Source organism: Thunnus thynnus, chromosome 15, assembly GCF_963924715.1.
Source record: "Thunnus thynnus chromosome 15, fThuThy2.1, whole genome shotgun sequence".
Taxonomy (NCBI): domain Eukaryota; kingdom Metazoa; phylum Chordata; class Actinopteri; order Scombriformes; family Scombridae; genus Thunnus; species Thunnus thynnus.
In genome coordinates, this window is record NC_089531.1 from 16,811,295 (window position 1) to 16,836,739 (window position 25,445).

The window sequence follows — 25,445 nt, forward strand, 5'->3', positions numbered from 1 at the left end:
ACTTTGAGATTCACTGCAAATGAAAAGTGCAGTACAAATTAAATGCATTATTATTGTTATTATTATTATTATTTAGTAATTTACATTCAGCAAAAACAGCACATAATCTACATTAAGTCTCCAACTGTAATGGACAAACAACTGAGAAGCTGTTCACAATCTGTTTGTTTATAAGATAAAGTAAACTTAACAAAATATAAAGTCCTAAGTATTCGTGAGGGTAAGGACATCTTAACAAATAAACTATAAAAACTAGGCTCTAACAACTCACAGGAAGCTAAAATTATCACTTTTGTTTGTTGATTGTTTGAAACTGCGCAGTAGAGAGCAACATGTCGGAATAAAGTTTACCTAGCAACAGTCTCTCCTGATTTTTCGATTGGTGGAATTAGCAGGGGTGCATTTTTTTTTACTGTGCCCAAGACACACGGAAGTTGCTTCTGGTGGGCGGGGTTAGCAGTCGATAGCAGTCGAAGTTGTCCGATCCGCTCCGCTGTTTACCAGCAAACACTCCTGGATACATACATTTTTACTTTCGTTTTGGCAGCCACGCAGCAGCTCTACCGTCACTCCTTTGTTTTCTTCGACAGTGTTCAGAGACTGAAGCTGAAATCATGAATAAATTTGTCTTCGCAGCTCTCGTCGGTCTGTTTTGCCTCCTGGGCCCCTCAGTCGCCAAAGAGTGTAAGTATAGTTTCATTAAATACGAAGACTAAAATTACCGATATGTATCGCCAATGGCGTCATGTTAACACGGAAGGCCTTTAGATCACAGGTCGAGGCAAATCTCATAGACTTATCGTTCAGTTTGCTGCTAACTTCCACCCAAAAGATGAAGAAATAGAAAAGGAAATATATAGATAACTGAGAAACGGAGTGTGTTGATAATAAACACTTTTTGCGTTCAAAGGTATGAAAAGTTCAAAGGTACGTTGATGTCTTCGCTATGACGTAAGATCAGGGAAGCTGTAACTTTATTTTTCTCCTTTATCAAACATTGTCAAATAACAAATAGGCACAATCATTGTAAAGCATTATTAAAAATAATCCAAAGCATTTAACAGAAACAAAAAACAAATACAAATAATTAACACCTAAATATAAATTAAATTAACTTTAAGGACGGATAATCAACATATAACGTAAGTTGTTTTTTTATTTTACATTTTTTAATACATCTTTTAAAATGTGATAAAACTTTTAAAATGTGATAAAACTGTGATAAAAAAAAATCTACATTTGTGTATGTAAAACTTCCCTCATTAAGAAGATATTATAACATAAATTTAACAATTGTTTTGCATAAAAACACCAAACTTAACAATATGATATTCAAAAACAGGTATAACATTCTTTGTAAGTAACCATTCATGCTTTCTGTCCCCAAAAGTCCTGATAATAGCACAGGTGTAGAAAAGATCAAAATGTACTTGTGTTGTTATCTATATTAAACCTTACCCTTACGAGGGAAGCAGTCCACACTGCCTCAAGTGGGCTCGCGTGGAAAAATAGGTTATATGGAGTTTGCCTTACACATTTTTTCTGACTAATAAAGTATCATTAATAAAGTATAATTATTTTTGGCATTGTCCTCATACAGAATCTTGATGGAAAGACATTACAAGCTTCATAAGTGATAATATAGTCTCTGACTTTAAAATATGTCTGGAAAATGTAACTGCTGTTTGGTTTCATCCACCATGATTAAAAAAAAAACAAGCAACAAGAGATGTAATTGGTTTAATTATAATATTGGCCAAATACCATATCCACACATCTAAATAAACACATTTTAATTCACTATTATTGTTGCTCAGTGATCAAATAAAACAGTATATTAACACAGTCACCTCTTCGAATAATAAGAAGGTTGGTAAAACTATATTATATATGATATTTTTTAATGTTTTTATTTAACTTGTGTGTTTGAAAAAAGTTATTAATAGAAGAAGAGACCACTGCCCAAATTAAAAAAAAACCTTAAGGCTATAATACTACAGCACAGCATTGTTGTTTAGTAATGAGGGGCAGAAACAAGAATTTTTTGAATAGAGTATATAAGTGAGTGACATCTACATCAGCCAGCTCTATCATATTTTCATTTGATCACTTCTGTACTCATGTGAACGTTTGTACCATTTGTTGGTAGCCTCACCCAAGGTCCAGGTCTACAGCCGCCTACCGGGAGAGTTCGGGAAAAGCAACACCCTCATCTGTCATGTGAGCGGCTTCCACCCACCAGAAATCAAAATTGAGCTGCTGAGGAATGGAATTGAGATTCCCAACAGCGACCAAACTGACCTGGCCTTTGAGGAGAACTGGCACTATCACCTGACCAAATCCGTGACCTTCACCCCACAAAAAGAAGATCACTTCGCTTGCAGGGTGACTCACATGAACAAAGAGCCCAAGCTGTACATTTGGGGTATGTGTCTGTCTCTCTGTTTGTATCTTTCTGTCTTCATGATTTTTTTGGCATGACCTTCAGTACAAGTACAGTATTGCTAAATTGTGTTGTACAGGGTTTACAATATAAGAGTAGTCATTTAGAATAAAAAGAAGACAATAAATGATTTCACATCATAGCATTATACAGTATACTCTATAGAAAATGCATTATACTACTATATTACATAGTATACTATAAAGAAAGAAAAACAAATCATCAAACAAAGCATTAAAAATAAGGATATATAAAATCTTAGACATAATACATATGAGAAATATGACACATAACTTAATTTTCTTTTTACAGTACAGCACAGTTCTTCATATAAACAAAAGAAAAATAAACTTGACAGTATAAAGGAACACATGAGATGTTCTCACACTGGCAGCATGACAAAACAAGCTCATGTTATGATGACATTTTTCTAATAAACTATCTCTAGCAAAAATGTATATGTTAACTGTAACAAACAGAAAAATAATGTGAAAACCTGAAATTGATGAACAGAATGAAACCATCCACAGACTGGCATCCTCATGATGTAGTAGTTTAAGACATGCATGTAAAATGTTGAACTTTATGTTGTATTTCTCCTGTTTTCAAATTTCAAAAGCTTTACTCCACATTTACGGCCTGTAAACTGTCCAGCTGTGAGGTGCTAGAAAGAACAAGTTCTCAACTGGTTTTTATTTCTCTCCACAGATCCAGATATGTAGTTCTACGCTCCCCTGTGCTCCAGGTATGTATTATACTCAGTTTCAGTGTCATTTCTCAATTCAGTAAGCAAAAATTTTGTGCACTAACTGTCTTGTGATGACACTTTTTTTATGCTTTGTTTGATAACCACAGGTCTACTAAGTCTAAAGGAGGTGGAGAAGAGAGAAGATTGAGATGTTCCATACATAATCTTGGGTTTAAAGGACCAGTGTGTAAGATTTAGTGGCATCTTGCAGTGAGGTTGCAGATTGTAATCAACTGATTACCCCCCCAAACATACTCATAAGTATGTTATTATATTCCATTTCTGCCAAGTCTGTTCCACTAGATGCCACTAAATCTTACACACTGCACATTTAATTTGAAAATTTGAGCATCGGCAAATGAGAGAAAACATTGCACTTAAAGTCCATCAGCTGAGTGTGTTTGTATTCCAACTGACATTAAAGCTTCATTAATTGTTGAGCACAAGAGGGCAGAACGACCCTAAATCTCAACAAAGAGCCTTAAACCGCAAGATGATATGAGTTCATTATGAAAGTTCCACTGCTGTTGTATATTACTGTGTCTATCCATGAATATTTAGGCTACTGCAATACAGATTTACAAATATGAAATCATTTTGGTTGGAAGAAATCAAATTGATCCTGTGTGCCACTATTGGTGTGAAATGTGTGAAAGATTTATGTTTATAATTGGCAGTGAGGCTGACTTCATATCTTCTTATATCCATGTCAAATATATATGTTAATATAAAAATGCTCCCTCCAAGTCAAAATGATAATGTAAAATAATGAGGTGAGGTGTGATGTTGGAATGGCTGCACACAAAAACCATGCTAACGAGTTGTCATTTGATTCATTATTCATATGAAAAACATTGTTTCAGGGAGCTTTGAGGTAACTGATGATTGGAAATGTAAATGTTTGCATTGCTTTGTGTATTTGATGCTTAATTTCTGAAGACTAAAATACTTTCATCTTCTCTAATGAATGGATTTAAATGAAAAATTGCTCTTTATGTTTTCCGCATTCTATGACATATGATTAAGAAACGATTAAGCTTACTTTCTAGTTGATATTTCTGCATAAAGACCTGAGCACGTGCCTTTGTTGTATCTGAAGGATATATTAATAGATCTGAGTTTGATTGAGCTACTGTTTGGTTATTTCTATTGCTCTTTATTTTTTTAATAAATTTGATCTACTGTATGAACACCAAAATTTCCTTCCTGTTCAGTTCATTGAGTTGTAAATATCACAACACAGCAAAGTTTCAAAACTTCAGCAATGTGTTGGAAATTCAGGGGATTTTGCACTGTCATGATCTTGGCTGAAGTTTAGAGTTTAAACTGAGTTTAGATTTTTTGTCTAGTTATAGTGTTCTCTAAACCCAGTTGCTCTGTCTTGAAGGGAAAGTATAGCAATTAAAACAATATACAACATGCCCACATGTGCATTGAAAGGGTTGGTCACTGTAATAATTCCTCCTGTCCATGAGGCCACAAAGAGATCCTTTCTTGCTGTGACAATAATAAAGACACACCTGTCAAAAAATCACTGAGTCCTGAAACAGCAGGTGCCCTCCTAATGGTCTGGGTGTGGCTCTGAAAGGGGCTGGACCTGCAAAAGATCACCTTCCTCCAAAGAGTCTGGGACTGATCCAAGGCACTAACTACTAAAATCGTAAAATAAATGGAAATAACATTCGTAACATGACAACTGACCCACCAGCCATCACTTAACTCTCATCTACCCTTGTGCCTTTCACTTTTGTTTCTCTTGTCAACCTCTCACTCCTACACTCCCTCAAGTAATTTCCATTCAGCAAAAACAGCACATAACCTACATAAAGTCTCCAGTTGTAAATGTGGCAGCACAGGGAAGTTAACAACATTAATAACTACATTAAATACAGTAATATACAGTGTTAATAGTAATTATGGCAATGATGAATAGACTCTGGCAGCAGCAAGTCCAGAAAACTATTTGAAAACTGAGATTGATCTTACACCATCTATTTTATTTACAACTATACCTTAACAGCTATAAACAAACATAAATTATATTAAGCTAGTGTGGTGCGCGCGACCCTTTTGGCGCTAAACGTCAGGATGCTGGTGTGCGTGCGCATGCGCAGATCTCTTTACTCAGGACTGAGGCGATAACTTGAGTCATCTGGATAGCTAGGAAAAGACTCCTGGCTGGATAAACATGAGCGAATCGGCAGGTTAGGCACCGCAAGTTTGAGTTGAGCTATAATATAACGTTAAGTGTCTATGAGGGCTAGTTTACACGGATTTAAAATACCTAATGCTAGGTAAAGTTACCGCACAAATGGTAGCAGTTGTTGACTTTGTTAGCAACGATAACCTTAGATAACAGAGGAAGCGTTAACAGCACAGTAGTAACTTAATGCAGAAAAGGAAAATATTGGCCAAATTTTAAGTGACTTCTCTTACAGCTAGCTTATCACTTAATTAAAATTTAATAAAGTGTTATTCAACTGTAACATTTTGAAAAGGTATTAACGTTAACCGTTGTGTTTAGCTAAGACTAAGCTAGCTAACGTTACCGTTTTTTCTGTTGGCTCTTGTTAGTACAAGTTTGGATTTTACCTTATAAGTTTGTTTAAAGTTTGTTTTGTTTTTTATTCTCGGCTTGACTGGCTCAGTTAGAACTAAAATATCTCCTTGTACCGTAACTTTAACCCACATAACTTGTGACCAAGTAATTGACTTAGCTATTATGAAATTTAACTGAGTGACACGACTAGTTAGTTAGTTAGGTAACACTTGTTTGTAGACACAGTAGAACATTATGGAGGAAAAAAAACTTACATTTCTTTTCATTTGTACAACAGGATTCAACATCGAGGACCTGATTAAGGTTTCACCACTGAATGGAGGTATGTCAATATAGTCAAAGCTACACAAAGTGGAAATTAAACGAGTTTTGAAAACCCCCAAAACAAAGACGACGCTGCAGTCAGTCTCTGATTCAGGGTTAAGGGAAAGGTTAAGGGCATAAGCATAAATAATGATATTTGGCGGCTGATTCTCCGTTTTTTCACCACTTACACTTATGAAAAGGTGTTAGACATCATAGCAAAGACCTCGACACTTTTTAAACCAACTTTCAGATGTGTTAAACCTTTAATTAGCTTATGAAAACAGAAACAGGGCGATTTCACAGCTTTTTGACCAGGTCCAGATAAAAAAACAAAAAACAAAACACTATGCTTCTGGACTAGATTAACAAGGAGACTCCAGAGACTCATTAAAACCCATTTTCAGATTTGTGAAACTTTTACTCTATTTGTGAAAGCAGTAAAAAAAAAAAAAAGGGTGATTCACAACTTTTCCCCTGCAAATCGGAAGCTAACTTCAGCGTTGTAAAACAAAGCTGATATATTTTTTATTTAATGCTCTGTCAGGTGGAGATGAGCCCAGAGTTGAACAGTTGATGGGAAAACTAGTGAGGCTGCAAAAAGGTGACCTATCACATGTTTTAATCATATAAATCATGTATTTTTAATTGCATATTTGTATTTACTGGAGAGAAAAAGTTGGTTGACATGGAAAGTTAGTTTCTGTTCAGACATCTTTTGTGCAAACAGGAGATGAGTTTTGTCTTGTATTTAATCTGCACAATTTAACTGAAGAATCATTTGCTGCTTTTGGATTAACTTTGGATGTTGGAACTGTTGCGTCTAACATTGGGATTTAATCGGTAAGTATTAATCAAGGCAGCCTTTCTATAGTCAATTACATGAACATAGTTTGACCTTTCACGTCTTTTATCTAAAGTAAAGTAAGCATACGGCCGGAGGACTCACTGTCGCCTTTTTCCGCCTTCGTGTTGAATTGTGTTGCGCATGCGTGGCATAAATCAACCGTTAGTGTATTATTTAGCCGTTGTATTAGTAGATTAGTCGTCAGATACGTATTAATTTCTTATTTTTTATCATTAACTGGCTCTTCCGTGCAAGCCAGCAACGGTCTTTAGAGCCAGTGGAGTAAATCTAGACACCGTAGTTAGTCTGCGAAGCTGTATTTCCGCTTCCGTTTTTCGGTCGCGCTCGTCTTTTTTCTTTAATTACAACAACAAACTTTAAAGAATGACAGCGTGAGCCACGGGTAGGTTTCCTTAACAGGGTAAAGTGTTCGTACAATGCGAGAAAGCTTCAACACGGAGGTCTGTGTTTGATGGTACATGTTTGTGAATTTGCACCAATGAGAAGGCAGGATGAGCTGACGACATGCTGATGAACACGCATCGTGTTTTAGTTTAACAGAAAGAATTACAGAAACAACTGGAACATCTGTACAGATCAACATAGAAAACATCGGAGCTTTCGCTAAACACGTGTAGCAACATGTAACAAGTAAAAGCTGGACACACATGGGGAATTTAAAACCGTGAGTTAGACAGCTGTACGTAGTGATCACACCAGCTGTTATGAAATGAGTCGGGTATCGTCAGTGAGGTACATCCTTACCTGTTACTCCTTCCGAGGAGTATCAGAAAATGATGAGTGGAGAATTATGAGATATGATTAATATCTCCGACTTGTAGAGAACAGCAACACTCTGCAAGATCCATTCTGATTTAACATGTTAAAAGAAAATAATGGGTTGATGAAGTAGGATAGTACAGATGACAATTTGCGTAAAGGCTGCCTTTGAAATATGAAAAGATCCACAGCTGATGCTGTCTGGCCATAGCTACAATATACATTCATCTTGAAAGAATATAAACTGACATCTGTTGCATTATTGCACTTTTAGATTGCAGATGTTGTTGCAGTTACACTGTGTTTTATTCAAGGTAAAAGATCCCTTGAAGAAGGAATTAAGGACATGAAATCAGTCAGTGACTCCCTGCAGAAGGAGCTGGCAACCTGTAAGGCAGATAATCACAAACAATACACTTTACCTGTTGCTGAGATGTGTTTAAAAGCCTCCTAAATGTTTATAATAATTGTATTAACTATCCTTTATAGACAGCCTTTTATGCAATGACATGAACTGTACTGTTTATAATGTGTGTTATATTATCAGTGATTGTTGTTGTTACAGTACAAACTGAGGCTTATCAACTGGAGGGAATTCACAAAGAAAATGAAGGTACACACTTGTGAGTTTACTGTAAATACACAGTAAATAAAGTGATGAGCAGAGTTTCAGTGATGTTTTTCTTCAGAGTTGTGCAGGAAGCTGCAGTTCCAGTGTGAGGAGTCTGAGCAGGACTCTGTCAGGTGAGCTTTAGACTAACTGGATGAAGAACATAACTGAGAGTCTTCCGCAGTATGAACTGTGCTTCCGTGTTTTTCTGTAGTCTGAACACGACCCTTAAACTTCTCCATATTGTGAGAAGTCAATTGTGTGTTTGTGTTTTGTAACACTAGATGGCGGTAACTTGTCATGGTTGAGTCCTGGAGAGTCCTTCCTTTCATAAATCTTCTGGTGTCAAACCTTATCTTATCATTAGATCTGTTATAAAATGTTGGATTTGTTTTCCTCACTCCTGAAGTTGGCTGTGTTAAATTTCACTATTTAGTTTTCCATTTTCAATTTGTACTTTATATAAAGACCTTTCATCTTGTCTAATTTCCTATTCATACAGTCAACTTTTGAGTCCTTGAGTCTGTACCTTTTGTAATTATACATTTTTATTCAGTGAAAAATATTGACTGTAGACAACACAATTTAGTCAGCAAAACAAATGATTACATATTCAAATTAAGTTTAACTTGTATCTTACGCTACACATCATTGACTTAGCAGTTATTGTTAAGAACTGATAAAGACTTTATTGTTATAGCATCAAGGCTAATGAGTTTGCATTTTTAGCATTTTGGCTATCAACCATAGATTTGTTCACAGAGAAAACAAAGTTCTATCATTTAAAAGACCTTTGAGTTTGATACCTCTGTGGCTTAACTTTCATTGTTGTATTTTATCTAATCTCCATATACAAGTATTTTAAATTTCATGTACTGTATACAGTCATAATGGACTCTATTATGTAAATTGCAATGATACTACACACCTCATCCTTAGGCAGCACATGGCTCCAATCTGCTATGCAATTTTGTGTACAATTACAGGATCATACAATGATGATATATTGTATCCAGTATCAAACATAGTAGGTTGGATTTGTAATAGACTTGTTCCTAAAGGCACATCATCTGGAGATGAACTCAGTTATGTGGGGGAATAGCTGCTAACATAGCTAACATCAAAGTTTCGAAGTGATGAACATATTTAATAAATCAACCAGTTTCAAACCTTGTGCCAAGTTTACTGTACACTATGAAAGGCTAAGTCAATTAATGGTACTTTGTAATGTTTTAATACTTTTATATCTTGTACTGAGAGATGAGTTGTGTACTTTATGTTCTGCAGGCAGGTGGAGCAGAACAAGAAAAGTGAAGAGTTGCTGGAACAGTACAGATGTGAAATCCAGGGATTCAAGCTTAAACACCGGAAGCTGCGGTACCTATTAATAGTGCAATAATTTATTACATTAAAAAAAACCCTCAAGAACAACATATTTATATGTCATAAATTTACTAAATTCAGTCCTGTTTCTGCAGTATGAAGTTTGAAAACCAACTGCATCAACTGATGGAGCAGCATAAGAATCTGCAATCTATCTTTGTAAGATTGTCTATTTAATATAAAAAAAAATAGTGATTTAGGACTTATTTCCTGCTTATACTCTTCACCAGATCTCTGAAATAGAATAATGAAAATGTGACCTATTGTTCATATTGTAAATGACTGGGATCCTTCAAATTGTTACTTAGATGCCACAAAGACTTCCAGCTGAAGTAGAGAGTGCTGAGAATATAAAAAGTCAGCTGTTAGCAGCTGGTAAGTACCCTCTCATAATTTAAGCACAGTCTTGTACAAGCAAACATGTAATCAAACATTTATTTTTTGTTTATGCATGAATATGGGGTTCCTTTTTCATTTTCAACCCTTTGATCTGGTCTTATTCTGTGATTCTTATAGAAGAATTGAAGTTGGCTCAGCTGCGCCGCCTCAGTGAGGAGCTAGAAGAGTTGAAGAAGCAGAAGCAAATGGGGACAACAGCAACAGAAACTCAGGAAGAGTAAAGCTGCATGTTGACTGGTAGTTTTAGAGAATCACCAAAATCACCAAAAAGTCAGTGTAGGGATTTCAGCAGTCTGAGGGGTTGCAAACTCCTGCCAAATGGGTACAGGCAAAAAATTTAATTCAAAATAAGTTAAAATGACAAGGATTTTAGTCACAGGTTGACATATGATACCAGAGATATTAAAGTAAAATGTTTGTCTACCAAATTATTTATATTTGATATATGTACATAATTCATTCATGTGTCCTTGGCTATTTTCCTCTAAATGTTTCATGTTATTGTTCTGTGAGGCATGTTGGTATCCACTCTGCTGGAGTCTGTGCCAAATTTTATGTATTTATGAAACCTGAAATGTTTTTCATTCTCTAACTGTTGAAATGGCGTATTTCAGAAAGATGGATGCCACTACTACTCCTGTACGATACTGTTTATATCTTAACTTTAATATTGTGCATTGATATAATATTAAGTTGTCAATATATTTAAAAATATAAACTTTTGCTAATGTAATCACATTGTTCTCAAAGGGATTTTATGTCATGAATCTTAAAGAGGCTTTACGACAGTATACACACGTCCTGTATTTAAGTGGACACACAACCACAATCAAATTCAGTTTAAGAGAGATTTAATAAAAGTAATAAACATTTTTTGCAGTATTTCAAATACAATGTAATACTCTTTGAGGTTTAAAAAAAGAACACATTGACCCTGTGCAACTGATTCCCCCCTAATTAATGTCAATTACTTTTTACAGCCAAGACCACATACTCACATGTTAATTAAAAATAAACACAAGGCACTGATACTACAGTGAGAGTAATCATAATCCAATTTGATACTTAAAATGTCAACCAACCCTTAATTTATTTAAATATTTACAATATAATCTCTAATAGAAAACAGTGTAACCACTTTAGTGTCCATATAACAATAGGTCCTCCAATCTTTTGATGTACTGTACAAAAATACATGTAACACTAAATGGTTTTCTGCTCAGCTGAGCTGTCAAGCAGCCTGGGAACTGTACCATATAACTAAATCTTTGGTTTAATAGTGTCTACAAGCCAACAAAGGTGTCAGGAGTCCTGCGTAGGGCGTAGGTGTCAGACTGAAGTGACTTATGTAAGGAAGCATGGCCCTGTTCCAGTACTGCAAAATCGGTCAATCTTCTTCCTTTCCTTCAGAGGTGAAGACTAATTTAAAAGAGAGCAGCCAGGGCACATTTGTCAGTTATATAGAAATTATTATTATTTTTTTTTTGTGACTCAGGGATAATGTAAAAGCTTTACAGATTTATTTACATTACAAAACAAGACAAAGACAAATACACATGCTTTTCTTTTTTTTATCTCCAATCCTCTGACCCTGCAAGCACTTAGGCCCTCTCTAGGAATGGTTCTTTGACATCTTTATAACCATGAGAAACGGGTACACACCCTAACAGATAGATACGTAACACTTTCTTGAAAGGGTAAAGTTCACTACAGGCTTGACTTTCAATCAAAACTACTGCTGTTGCCTCAAAGTCACAATTAGATGTTATAAAACACAGTTTACTCAGTTAATTTTGATTTTGTCTCACCTCCTTCTCTAAAATCTCATACTTGCCCTGAAAATTTCACCCTTCATCAATTCTCCATCTTATTCCTCTATTCCACTTTATATTCCCATCTTTGCTTTCTGGTCTGGGTTAATATTAGGCCTTCTAGATTTGGTAATGCCCTTGGAGTGCCACTGGCACACTCTCCCTGTTTCAAACAAGTCCCAACAACATAGACACTGGTTCTACAGATGTGCAGTTATATACTGCCATGATTTTTGACTTTTTCTTTCCCTCAGGTATGATATGTGCTGACTTTCTCTTATTCTCTCTAACTCTCTCAGTCACGTCCACACAAGCTTAGTCATAGGTAAATCGCCCTACCTTTTTCTGTTTGGTGAAACATTAGCCCATGCACCCAGTATTCAAGTAGAGTCACTCTTCTTTCTGTCATTCGCCATATAAGGCAAAAGTTGTACCAGGGTCTGGCAAACAGGCACATTCCAGATTCACTGACTTTCATTTGTTTTCAGCATTTTTATATATTGTCTTTTCAAGTTTTATTACATTAAGTGAAAATCCAGGAAAGGCTGCAGTGTTGAGCCACAGAGGTACTTTGAAAGTGTTGTTGGCACATATGGGCACTGAGTCTTTTTGATCATCTTGCATAAATAGATTCCATATAAAAGGTTGCTCCTCCTCCTCTCATTGTCCCAGGGTATTCCCCATCTGTTAGCAGAAAACAAGAATAACAGTGAATCACTCATAAGTACAGTGTTCAGCTTATCTTAATGTCACTTCAAATTAACCAATATACCAAAAAGACTAAAACAAAACTCAGTTGTATTTAAAAGTGTATAATAATCGATAACAGTGATATGCTGTATTTGTACGAGACTTCTATTGTATATATAAAGCAATAAATATTAGCTGGTGCGCCAACATTTATTTTCACAGCTTAAGAGCAGACACTATGTAAAGCTAACATCCATCCAGTGATTGTTTATGAATTAAAATCCTTTCAATCATACCAACAACCACATATAATTGCTGATGATGTATAAAAAATTATCAATAAAAACAATATATAAGATTCTTTCTTTTAATACACCTCAACATAAGCTAAACATATTCGTTCATTTTTATGACTCAGATTATTCTCTCACATTGTATTCTAATTGTGTGGTATACTACTCACACAAGTGTATATTGCTGCATCTAAACTCAAACAACATAGGATTTGGTCTTTATATTTTAAACGTCTTTTTTAAATTTATTTGATTTAATCTAAAACCCTAATTCCACAAATACTCTTTACTACTACTTTTCTTATTTACACCTAACACTACTTTTGTTTATATCTCCTTCCCATTTACAGTGTAAACATCATCCTTGCAGTAATGATTACCTCAAAGCGGCTGTAGACCTTCTTCTCCTTCCTCATGCTCTCTATCCTCTTCAACAATCCCTCTCTCTCCTGGACGTTGCCCTGTGGTCGCAGAAGTCGATTCTTTTTAATGGACATCTCTGTCTCCAGACCCTTCTCACTGGCATCACTATCTCTGTCCCCTTCCATTTCTTCTCGCTCCAGTCGGTTCTTCTGGCTGTTTGCTGAGATCTGCTCCAGAATGACTTTGGTGTCATCTCGTAGGTTGCTACTGAACAGGACAGAGCTGGCAGGGCCCTGGTATCGCGAGGGGCCTGATAAACCAGTTGATGTCTTGTGGTTGGCTGTAGTTTGGTCAGTAGTGGTAGATCCCGTATCTCTAGCTGATGAACTCTGCTTTTTGCTTGAATCATCTGTTACCACTTTGACCGTGCTCATGCCCTTATCATCTCCTGCAGATTTCTTGTCTTTATCCTTGGGCCCCAGGAATCCCTTTAGCCTCATAGTCTGCTTCTTGAGGAAGTCGAGTGGCTTGCCCTCACCTTTTCCCTCACTCCCAAGTGTGTTGAGGGATGTATTAGATCCCATATTTTTTTGTAGTCCGTCCTTAGAGTCCTCATATTGTAGAGTTGAAGAACTATGGGAGCGGCTCTTTTTCATTTCACTCTTCTCAGCATCTGTAGCATCTGTGGTCAGAATCTCCTCACCACAGGAGACATGGCGAGGATTCAGTCCCTTAAGCTTCACTGGATCCCTCCGAAAGATTTTAGGCGATGGAAGGGGCTTCAAAGACTTGAATATATCTTTCTTTTGACCCTCCGTTGCATTCTCCTCTTTATGAGGTTGAGTCGTCTCTGAAGGCTTTAGGTAGGTCATGGAAGGCTTGGCGGAGACTATAGGTGGTTTTGAGGAACTAAGTGAAGGTCTGCGATTGAGCTCTGCCAGTTTTCCAGAGATGTCTGGCTTCTTTGGTTCAGGTTCTGCTGAACTGACAGACACAGTTGGAGTCTTTGGAGTTGTCATGGTGTTTGGAGAAGGTTTATCAGAAAGGTCTGGCTTTTTTTCAGCAGGTTCTGGGGCTTTTAGTGATGACTCTGTCTCCATTCTTGAGGCCTTTCTCTTGGCAGCCAGGTCTTTGAAATACTGCAGTCGACTGGCTGGGTCATTCATGTTCAGAGATGATGATGTGACTTCGGTTTCGACAGTTGGGGTTGTCTTTACCTCTTCTTTATTTTTTTCATGTTCCTCTTTTTCCTTTGTCTCATCTTTTAATTGTGTCTCCTTTTCCTCTTTCTGATGCTCTTTCTCCTTCTCTTTTTCTTCTTTCTCCTTTTCTTTTTCCTCCACCTTCTTTCTCCAATCAAAAGGTTCCCGAGAAAATGACCTCCTCTTTTCTAGGATCTTAGCCACAATTGAGGAAGTGCGCACTGAGTCTAACTCCTCATCTTCCTCTGTGGCTGGTTTTAGGCCCAGGCTACCACTGTGCATTTCTGCCTTGGAAGATGAAAATATAAGTGAGGAACGCAGACGGGAGCTACGTTGAAGGAGTGGATTAACACGTGAGCGGAATGATTCATGTTTCGAAAGGAAGAAATCTGGACCCTCCTTCACCTCTGCATCCACACCCACCTCCCTTGTACCACTCTCTGGCTCTCTTTCCCACTCCTTTTTTTCAGTTGTTGGGGCAAAGTCTTTACTGGTGCCTTCAGGTAAAACAGGCTTTCCATAGCGTGGTTTCAGAATATCTGGTCTGGGCTTAGAGGGAACATTTGGTGGTTCTTTAATTCCAAAGCGGGGAGCTGAACTATCAGCAGCAGTAGACTGCTGAGATAGTGGAGGATCTTCAAATGCATCAGACCCCATTGGTTGAGTCAGGCCTTCTTCTCCACTGTCCTCATAAGTGCTAAGATATGAATGGATTCTCCATCTCCTCAGGCCTTGCTTAACACTTTCATCTTCTTCAAGCTCTTGATCAGATTTTTTTGGAAACTGTTTCTTCTCTGGTGGATGGGGTTGTGTGGGTGAGCTCTGACAGGCATACGTCTGACCTATGCTTGGCCTCTTATGGGAGGAACCTCCTCCGTACCTTCCAGCTAATGGAGGTGCCTGGTGGCCCTCACGTCCACCTAAATCCTCAGATGAAAAGTAGTCTCTGCCATAAATTGCAGGAGGAGGCTCCGGCTCTGAGCGGAAGCTTGAGTCTGAATACTGGTCAATGGAGAGATGTGGAGGACGGCCTCGAAGTCTGTTGTAGTGTCCATGGCCAGAACCTGGTCCAGGCCCTTCATTGTAGTAATGGCTACTGTGGCTCTGTTCCCTGTGAAGAAAATACAGTGTTTTTTATTTGTTTGATAGTAAATTCAGTTATGTTTGAAGACATAATGACATAAGATGATGATACATGTAATAATTCTGAATTATTCCAATTCCAAACAGTTGTAGGTATGAAAAAGTAAATAACCTTTGGAACTCTGTCTCGTCCAGATTATTCATGACTCTGTGCTTCATGTATTGCCTTGAAGATGTGTAGTTTTCTTGGGTTCCCTCTGCATAGCTGTGCCTCTTGTAGGCACTGCTACTCATCTCCATCTGCCTAGACACTATGGACCTTCCCTGGTCCAGGAAGGATTGCTGCATATAAAGCTGTTGCTGGGAATACTTCCCAATTGTAATTCCTGACCCAGGTTCAATGGTGTGACGAAATGGGTCGTTTCTCCGGAAAGGAATCGCAAGGTTGCGATCAGAGTCTCCATAGGGGAAGCCAGAGGAAATTTCAGGTTGCCTGCGGTAAGCTAAGGGGTTCCGCAAAGACTGGGTCCTCTTCAAACCAAACTGGCTGCCAAAGTAACTGCTGGTGCTGCTGGTGTCTGAGAGTGCAAGTGTTCCTTCGGATGGGTCGACGACTAGAGGCTCTGACTGAGCAAAGAGAATGCGGAACTCTTCATCGAAGGTTGCAACTAGCTCCCCAAGGAAAAGGTGGGCGATGCAGCGGTGAATCTTCTCATAGGACCACATGAAACTATAAAGAAATAAGGAAGAACAACAGAAGCATTTAAAGTACTTGCATTTACAGAATGAATGGCATGAGGTATCTTAGCAATTTAATGAACTCACCTGTAGTTCCCACTGAGTACGGCCCTGCAGTCAGCCAGTAGGAACCGGTCTTTCACCTGCCCCTTAAATGATTTCCCCGTCCGGGAATAATAGGTTATTCCTGCCACAGTTCTGACACGCATCATCTGTAAAACCAAAATTTAAATCATGATATGGACACATACGCCTTTTTGCAAATTACGTTTTATAAGTAAGTAAATAACAACTGATAGCCTAGTCCTTTGAAGCAATGTACTGAAAAGGCAAACTCACATGAATTAAGTCCAAGTTGACTTTGCAGTTGATGACCATGGAGACAAAGTGATGGGCTTCCTGCTCATCCAGTAGAATGTAAACAGGAACGTGGCGTGATGCTGCGTCCAAGAGGTCAGCAAAAATGTCAACATCTGTGAACACGTCCATCACCACGGCAATAACCTGGAAGCGGAGCAAACACAAGAACATTAGACAATTTGTTCAGTATAATATGATCTTTGTTAATCTAGTTTTATATTATTTTGTAGGCTTGTTGCTATTGGTTAAAAGAATAGGTGATTTAAAATTGCAACACCTGAACATTTGCATAATTTGAAGGGACCTTTGGAGTGGTAGATGTTCATTGTGTTTATCAGCAATAAAAGATAATTTACACTCAAAGAAAGTACAGTTTTTATGATACAAGTGATAGGATAAGAGTTTTCTTGAAAGTTTGAAAATTCACAAGTGGATGTTAGGAATAATTTATTTACTAACTAACCTCACTGATAAAAAAATTTGAATATTAAATTAAAGTACTACAAATATTTTAGACACCACAGTGAAATTTGATATCACACAGGTGAAGATATTAAATTTGTATCACTCACTGAATTGCATTTAGTCACAAATAAATCACCAAGCCTATTTTAGCTCTTAAAATGAATACATGTATATGCAATTAACTGCACTCAGCGTATCAGCAATACTCTACAAACATAGCAGACATGTTATAGTTCTGAGACAGGCATGTACTCTTTAAAAACACTGGCAGAAATGGAGGACAGATACCCACATAACCCACCACACATGCAGGTTTGACTGCTCGTGACTTTTGGCATGTACATTTTATGTTAATTGTATTTTTTATTTGGCCAAAGGCCAGCCAGTTAGATGTTCACCTGAAAGGGTGTGGTGGCAAAGTTGACAGTGGCAGATAAAAAGTAAGATTAAACTAACTATGAGATAGCATAATCCACACATTCACTAGTCACTGGCAGCCCTTTATCTCTCTTTTTTTCTTTGAAGAGATAATGCTTGTCTTGCACAGTACATACTGATAAGGCAGAGAGAGAGGATATTCAGTTGTAAGAAAGGGTGTGTTAATTTAGTACATTAAGGGTGTTTCCCATCCATCCACTTTTTAATCAGCTGAGAGAAAGTGGTGTGCCTGCCTAGAAATCAAAATGATTTTAGCAAATTAATAGTTGTACACATTGAATGTGCATATATAAGTGGAATCCTTTGATCTCATCTTCAGGTGCCATTTTTTCTCAGAAATCCCTGCTGAAAGCAAACCAGATATGCACGTTTTACTGTATTTCCCTGTTTTCTATCTGTCCTTTTTACTTACTTGGCGTGCGTTCTTGATGAGTCTCCTGGCCTGTTCCTTGATGCTCGGCATGTCTGGGTCGGAGGGGTTGACCAGAGTGGTGACCTCTGTGGGCCCGATTAAGCTGTGCTGTGTCATTGGCCACCCCAGGTCCAGACCCGGAGCAGCCAGGTCGGACTGCATCGGCCAGTAGGTGTCAGAGGAGCCCTCGGCTTCATTACCTCCCTCGTGGTATGTGAGCTCCGGGAGGTTGGAGGTCTGGTTGGGTGCCTGGATTGTGGACTTGATATATTCAATTTCCGGCTGTGCCAGGAAACTGACCACATCTGCAGTCTGGAGGAACTCATAGTATCCCTGGTGTGACAGAAAACATGCACAAATTCATTGCATAATGAAATCAATGCCTCTTTTTGAAGTATTTTAAAATAAATACTCATTAAAAACAAACACAAATAAAAGAACACAAGTAGGAAAATTCAGGGTTACCGGTATATCATGTTCTATCAGTGCGTCAATAGCGAGTCGGTATTCCTCCCGGTAGTGTGGTGGCAGGTAGTTTGGGTCCAGGGGGTTATCACCAATCGATGAACTCTGAGATCGGTGCGCCATGGTTGGAGAGTGGGGTGGAGTCAAAGGTCAGGGCTCAGGGGTGACAAGACGTAAGGGGGGAGGAATCTGAACCTGTACAACAAAGTCCAAAAGAAAGAAAAGGTCAGTGCACTGAGTTATGCTAACTGTACAGAGAAATTAATCCGATGTTGGTAAATTAAACAAGATATGATGCACAAAGCTGTCATTAACATCTAATTTCCATTAATTCAGATGTCTGCACAGCCTGTTTTAGTTTTTTAGAGTGATATAACATTCCAGGATTCCATGAATGTCAAAGCAAACACACCCTGGTACACAAACCAATTAAATATTTACATGTTATAATCACATTGCTTTAGTGGTTGCAAATAACATACCACTCCTCCGGTTAAACCAAATATTCTTTAGGGTGGTGAGAGGAAGAATGCTTTGTGTCAGGATACACAAGCCGACAGATTACTACCTATAACCTCCTACACAAAGCATCCATTGTTGCTGAGTTGAAGCCTGTGCGTTAAGTTTATCGAGTACACCTTTCATATTAACACACCTTTATCTGCACCCAATAGCGCATTTTTACTATGACAGACATTAAGAGTTGAGACAGATCTCAACAAGTGTTTTCTGTCAAAGCCTACAGCCACGTTTCTAAGTTTACAAGACAAGTTCATGCAGTTTAGGAAAGAAAGATGTTGATTTTTATATTAATCAGTAATTATTAAGTTTTGTTTGTGTGCAACATTGTTAATGTTCAGAGTTATAAAAGAAAAGAGAGCTAAAAATGACTTTTGACAACATCTGGCATATAATGTTTGACTGTGACTTGACTTAATTGCCGGTTTGGTGTAACAAAGTAATATTCAGCGAATATGAAATGTAGTTCAGCTTGTGAAAAAACTACATAGAGGTAAGAACAAAGAAAAACAACAGGATACAGAAAATACAATGAGAGGAAGAAAAAGAAGAAAACCTAATGAGAGAAAAGGGAGGTGTAAGGGTGAGGTGGAAAGGCATGAAGAGGTGTATAGACAGGTTCTCTCATATCTCTGCTTAGTAAACTTGTCCTGCTGGTGCCTCATAATTCAAGTTGCTACTGAGACATCCTGAAAAATCTGTGTCATCAGAGCAAACAAATTGATTTAAGTGAGCACCATGAGTATGCTATTAGATATGTCATGACTTGAACTGATTTAAACTTAATTTAAGGTAGTGAAAGGAACACTGTTACATAACTATTCTGTGAATGTGTGATTCAATAGGACAAAAAGGGTGGAGACATTTACAATTCTCTTCACAGATCCTTAAAGGACTGGTTTCACAATTTTTTAAGTCTGTCTTAAAACAACATTCAGGTGCCCACATTAACATTGAAATTGTTTTTGCTTGCAATAATCATTCCTCCTGTTCTTACTGGCCTTTAGGAGATCCCTTCATAATGTGCTGACAATGTAAGTGATGAGGACCAAAATCCACAGTCCTCCTTCTGTGCAAAAATGTGTTTAAAAGTTTATCTGAAGCTGATATGAGGCTTCAGCTGTCCAGATTAGTCAAATCAAGTAGATATCTTTCAACATTACAGCCTTTTTAGTGCCAAAGTCTCTCTTTTTGTTACTATACTTCCACCACAGCTCAACAGGAAAACACTGTCTGAGGAAACACAAAGAGGGAATTCATGCTAAAAAGACTGTAAATGTGGCAGATATCCACTTGATATGATTATCTCAGACTGCTGAAGCCTCATATAAGCTTCAGATCAACTTTTAAATGCATTTTTGCACAAAATGACAAAATGGATTTTGGGCCCCATCACTTACATTAAAAGCAAATTTAAGGGAATCTTTTAATAGCCAGTATGAACAGGACAAATGGTTGCAAGAAGCAAAATCTCTTTCAATGTTCATATACATATACAATGTTCAGAGGACAGACTTGAAAAAATTGTGAACCTACTGTATCTTTAAAGAGAGCCAAGTTCTACACATGATTTCATATGTGGATGAATCAACTCACTGGTTACTCAACCAACACTCTCACTCCAAACCCAAAAGAGACTATCAGCCACCATTAAAAAATAGTATTGAAAGGAAGACGGCAGATAGAGGACAAACCAGATAAGCAGAAACTTTATGACAACATAACACTACAAGGAGAGGCATGATAATAACATTTTCATTGTCGATTAATCTGCAGATTATTTTTGCAAATAATCATTTGGTCTAGGAAATACCAGAAAATATCAGAAATGCGCATCACAGTTTCTTAAAGCTCAAGGAGATGCCAGCTTGTTTTGTCCAATGAACCTAAAGATATTCAGTTCACTATCACATCAGACCAGTGTAGCCAACCAGGACACCCACCCGCATTATTTTTTTAATGACAGCCGCATACTGGATGGTTCATCTGTTGGTGGAGATCTGTGTTAACAACCACTGAGTATTCAAAGTGAACTGGTTCAATACTTGGTAAATCCCAGGATTATATACGAGTTCCTTCTGCACATTGCAGCATGTGGTCAAAACAGGAAGTGTTTTGACTGTGTGTGTATACATCACCATGGAAATGTTCTGTCTTAGGAACTGTGGTTGATTGACAGTCTGATTGAGTAAATGATCAGGGTGTGTATATAACCTTGGGTCTGAGGGTGAGTGGGTGTTTTAGACCTGTTTAAAAAGCATGAGTGACATCCTTTCTGTAAACTTCCATGCAAACTAAGAGATTGGTGCTGATAGCAAAGGAACCAAGTCCTAACCCGCAATTACAAGGAGAACCCGGTTTACTCAGGGGCCTGGTGAGTCATCGAGTAACCCATCCTGGCCTGGTGGGGTTGACTTGCAACACGCTCCTCTCTGATGACTCATCAGCTAACAAAATGGCTGACATCCTGTTTCCTGACTCATTTTTAACCATAGAAATTAGACCTTTGCGGTGCGCAGTTCGCCTTCCAAAGTTCCATAGTGGGCAGGGAGGCATGTTGGGCGCACATGGTGGTTCGCATGGAATAATTTCACTACTGCCGAGTTTCTAATGTCAAAAAAATCCATGAGTACTTTAATCTATTTTTTTCTCCTTTATTTTAAAGAAATCTAGCCACCTGGGGCTTGATCTGTATATGAGTGATTTGTTCCGACGCAGCAGTACAGTGCATACCTGAGGAGTTGTGATAAAAGCTATAAACTGAGAGATGGACACCTCTCCGTGCTTTTCATGTGTAAACCTCAGAAAAGTATCATGTGTGGCAAAACAACAGCAGACAAAAACACCCCACTGCAAGTGCCGTTTAAGTTATGAAATAATATTGCTGTTATTGTCCAGTTACAAAATCAAAGAACGCAGCAGCCAATGCGACTCAACCCTGAGGTTAATATGAGCTAAGTTGGTGACTTGAGCACAGTAGCACTAAACAGAGCCTAGAGGTTTCTTATTGAGCCTCCTGACCGCTGGGTCACACCAGAATATGAAGCAACAGAAGAATACCAGAACATAAGAAGCACAACAGATTTTCTCCACCTCACCTGGCTGACTGGTAGGATATTCAAACAAATACTGCTGCTTTGTTTGTTGTTATAGCAACTATGTCAGGCACCAAACTGTTGGAAGTGACACATGATGATAGGGATCTTTCCCTCTCTTCTCTGTTCCTCCCTTTAGTTGTACAGCTTTCTGTTTCCCACACAAGGACGCACCTGGCCTACATGTACCATAAACAAAGCCAGTTTGAAACACTAAACCACCGCAAGGGGTTTTTTTTGCAGGCGGAAAGCAACCGCAGCTACTCAAGGGCCGATAAACTCAATATTCAGTTGTGCACAATGTTTGCTCACTAAGCGTGTAAATGGTCCATTCTCAGCATTCCTGCATCAACACTGACATAAGAACAGGGGGAGAAAAGGCGAGCAAAGAGCTGAGGGAGTGGAAAAAAAAAAATCTGTATCTGTCTCAACATGTGAATCATCGGTATAAGCCTGAGGAGACACAAACTATCAAGCACAAAAAATATTTTCAGTCTTTCTGTTTTCTCTCTGCCTCTCTCTCTCTCACACACATGTTCTCAACACGCCTTACTGAGCAAACACTATGATTGATTCGGCGTGCCTCTTCGGTTGATGCATTTTGTGTGATCATTCGGTGTGAACAGAATGGAAAAAACAATACCTCATAACAGGTTTGGAGGGATACGCCTGATGCTCCTGTCAAAACCTTGCAGTGCCACTTTGGTCGGATTAACACACACAAACATAGATAAGAGTAAACAGAGAGCACAACTTGTCTCTCCTCAGATCATCACACCTCAGCATGACTGTTGAGTGCCGCACAAAAGACAGACTGAAGGTCAGGTGAATGTATACAGTATGTGAGAACACACGGCAGCGAGTATCCTCCCTCCTTAACACGGCAGCACTGCTTGAAAAACTGGTCCACTGAGGTCCTCGTCATCTCTTCCAACTGGTCTTAATGTCTGTGGTCGTCTTGAGTGGCAAACCCAACCATAAAAGCAAAAAAAGTTTCTGCTTTACTTCTCTCTCTCCCCCTCAAGCAATATATTGCTCATACCTGCCTAACAACACCTTTACGAGCAGACAGTGACCTTTTGTGACATATACAAAGCAAACAGACTTATGAATGGGATGCAGGCGAGGCCATATGGCTGGTGTGACAGGATAAAAATCTATAATAAGAAGCACACATGCACATGCAGGAAAAAAAAAAAAAGAAAAAAGCTGGCACTACAGACTTTTTCCCTCAAATTATAACCACATGTCCAACTATTCCTACCCAATGAGTCACATCGCTCACATTGAATGAATCGAGGCAAAGCTTGAAAAGGTGATTTTTAAATCGATATGCTGTTTGTTTGAGTCAAAACTGCAAGGAAAATTGATCTGCGTGTGCGCAATAAAGATACTGTCAGTGCCTATAGATCAAGCTGTAGGAGAAGGCGTGCAGTTGGTGTCTTCTTTGCTCAACAGATGAGGCTGTATGTACGATGTCACCAATTATCTTGAAACTCAAGGGATCTCAAGTTCGCCTGATGACATCTGCCTGAAATGCATACATACTGTAGCGTTGTGTAACCGAGGCATTTAGACATGCTTGTAAAAGTGTCTCTGCCCTTTCAAGCAGTATTTATTAGGTACTCTGTGAAACCATGTTAATTTGCAAGGTAGTTGTTTCTCTCTCTCTCCCACTTGAATGTCATCAAAGAACTGGGAAGAGAGCAGTTTGTGTCATGGGTGCCAGCCCGCACTGAGCCTTCTGTGTGTTTAGAGAACCTAATAACAATACTGTTGAGGTTTTGCAACGCACAGCAGCTACCTGGATGACTTAATCCTCTACAAACTCCAGGCAGCCAGTGCGGAAAGTAACCAGCATTTCACTTTTTGTGGTCCACTCGCATTAATGGAGTGAAGAATGTGAAGAATAAAACAGGATAGAAGATGTCAGGAAGGCAAGACACAATAGAATATAATAGAAAAGGATGAAAACAATGGAATATAACAGAATACAAAAGGTTCACAATAGAATATAACAGAGCAGGTGACAATAGAATTGAATTGAATTGAATAAAACAGGGCAGGTAACAATAGAACAGAGTAGATCGCAAGACTACTAAAGTAGACTAAAGTAGAACAAGATACAACTAGAACAGAATAGAATAGGATCAAACTAGAAAGGCAACAATAGAATAGAATAGAATCAAACTAGACAGGCAACAATAGAATAGTATAGAATACACTATAGACATTGAATAGAACAGAACAGGATACAACAAGAATAGAGTAACACAAGAATAGAATAGAATAGAAAATAATAGAATAGAGTTGAATAGAATAGAACCTCACTATCAACAGTTCTTTTGTTCCGGGCTGCACAAAGTTCGTCTTTACCTGCTAACTTTGCTGCAGAACTTGTTTCCTCTCTTTCTACGGACGTATTTCGCTCTAACCGGTGAAACCGCCGTCGTGCGTCTCCTTTCCCGTCGGTGCGTCACATTCCTCAGATCGGACAACAACTCCACCCAACTCCCGGTGTGCACCCTCCAGTGCCAGCCAGCGAGAAGAGGCGAGGGGGGGTTAGGGAGGGAGGCAGCTCGGACTCTAGGCCCGGGCTGGGAGTTTCACTCGGCGGTGTGTGAAAACCTCCGGAGCCGCCGCCACTACAGGGGCAGCGCGGTGAATGAGGAAGAAGTTGGGGCGACTCCCGCTAGGCAGGGCTTTCCCACCGGTGAGACTCCTCCCAGACCCGCCAGTCACTGGGAACAGAAGACCATTGGAAGTTCACTCCCAGAAGCATATTTCAAAAGTGCTGGCCTTTGTATCATGGCTGCTAATTGGTGTTTTATCCACTCTGCAAGAAGGAGGAGGCTTCTGTAAGTTTTCACTGCTTGCTCTTTCCACTTGGATTTAACTTTGGAGTTGTAGTATTCATCAATTTGGGACAAATTCTCATTTAATTCAGATGCTTTTTCACCCTGACAGACTGGCAGTGTCTGGCACCAGTTTCAGGCTAAAGAGCAACAGGTTTCTTTGGAGACCATGTGCCTCTTTGAAACATTGTGTTGTCGCTTGCCGTTTATCTCCCAAGCAAAACACTCATCCTGAATCAGCAGACTCCAACAGTTCCCTTTTCTATAAGAAACTGTATTTGCAAAAACTTCCCAGCTGCAGGCTGCACCGCTCAGCGCCTCCCCCTCTAATGGAGGTTGGATTTGGGAAGCTTGTTGTTTAACCTTAATCCTACTGACTGGGGTACCCACAGACCCCAGAGGTTTACTTATTGTCATATCTCACAGGTGATTTATTCTCTCATTACAATTTTTCATGACTTTGTCAATCAGTTTGTTCCTAATGATTTAATATCATTGTGTCTTGTTTCTGTTTTAATTAGTGCTTTTTAAAAAATATGGGGGACCCCAGTCAATTTCTACCAACGCAGTTTTAATAGATGGA

At 38.6% G+C, this 25,445-nt stretch overlaps 3 protein-coding genes and 1 non-coding gene across 7 annotated transcripts; 3 read left to right on the forward strand and 1 right to left on the reverse strand.

The window, feature by feature from the left end:
• Positions 1-463: 463 nt before the first annotated feature.
• On the forward strand, positions 464-4,389 carry LOC137199009 (beta-2-microglobulin-like). Its single transcript, XM_067613070.1, has 4 exons — positions 464-684; positions 2,150-2,425; positions 3,152-3,188; positions 3,299-4,389. Exons 1-3 carry the CDS (start codon positions 615-617, stop codon positions 3,163-3,165), a joined length of 360 nt encoding a protein of 119 aa, XP_067469171.1. The 5' UTR covers positions 464-614; the 3' UTR covers positions 3,166-3,188; positions 3,299-4,389.
• Positions 4,390-5,257: 868 nt separating this feature from the next.
• On the forward strand, positions 5,258-10,589 carry si:ch211-199g17.9 (uncharacterized protein LOC108180085 homolog). 4 transcript variants are annotated; one of them, XM_067613066.1, is made up of 10 exons: positions 5,258-5,395; positions 6,029-6,073; positions 6,602-6,658; positions 7,975-8,070; positions 8,247-8,294; positions 8,371-8,425; positions 9,579-9,668; positions 9,770-9,833; positions 9,983-10,049; positions 10,191-10,589. In XM_067613066.1, the coding sequence occupies exons 1-10, from the start codon at positions 5,380-5,382 to the stop codon at positions 10,292-10,294; spliced, it is 642 nt and encodes a 213-aa protein (XP_067469167.1). In that variant the 5' UTR covers positions 5,258-5,379; the 3' UTR covers positions 10,295-10,589. The 4 variants fall into 4 exon arrangements, with proteins under 4 accessions (XP_067469167.1, XP_067469170.1, XP_067469169.1 ...); XM_067613068.1 differs by having other exon boundaries at positions 5,260-5,395; positions 7,996-8,070; XM_067613067.1 differs by lacking the exon at positions 5,258-5,395 and adding an exon at positions 5,419-5,485.
• Positions 7,644-7,776, forward strand: LOC137199126 (U8 small nucleolar RNA). Its single transcript, XR_010931742.1, has one exon. It is a non-coding gene; the product is annotated as a U8 small nucleolar RNA (small nucleolar RNA).
• Positions 10,590-11,632: 1,043 nt separating the features above from the next.
• Positions 11,633-24,687, reverse strand: fam83hb (family with sequence similarity 83 member Hb). The gene is made up of 8 exons (XM_067613063.1): positions 24,384-24,687; positions 18,394-18,588; positions 17,929-18,261; positions 16,593-16,757; positions 16,341-16,465; positions 15,688-16,245; positions 13,248-15,543; positions 11,633-12,568 (listed from the first exon to the last, which is right to left on the reverse strand). Exons 2-8 carry the CDS (start codon positions 18,514-18,516, stop codon positions 12,545-12,547), a joined length of 3,624 nt encoding a protein of 1,207 aa, XP_067469164.1. The 5' UTR covers positions 18,517-18,588; positions 24,384-24,687; the 3' UTR covers positions 11,633-12,544.
• Between the last annotated feature and the right edge of the window lie 758 nt (positions 24,688-25,445).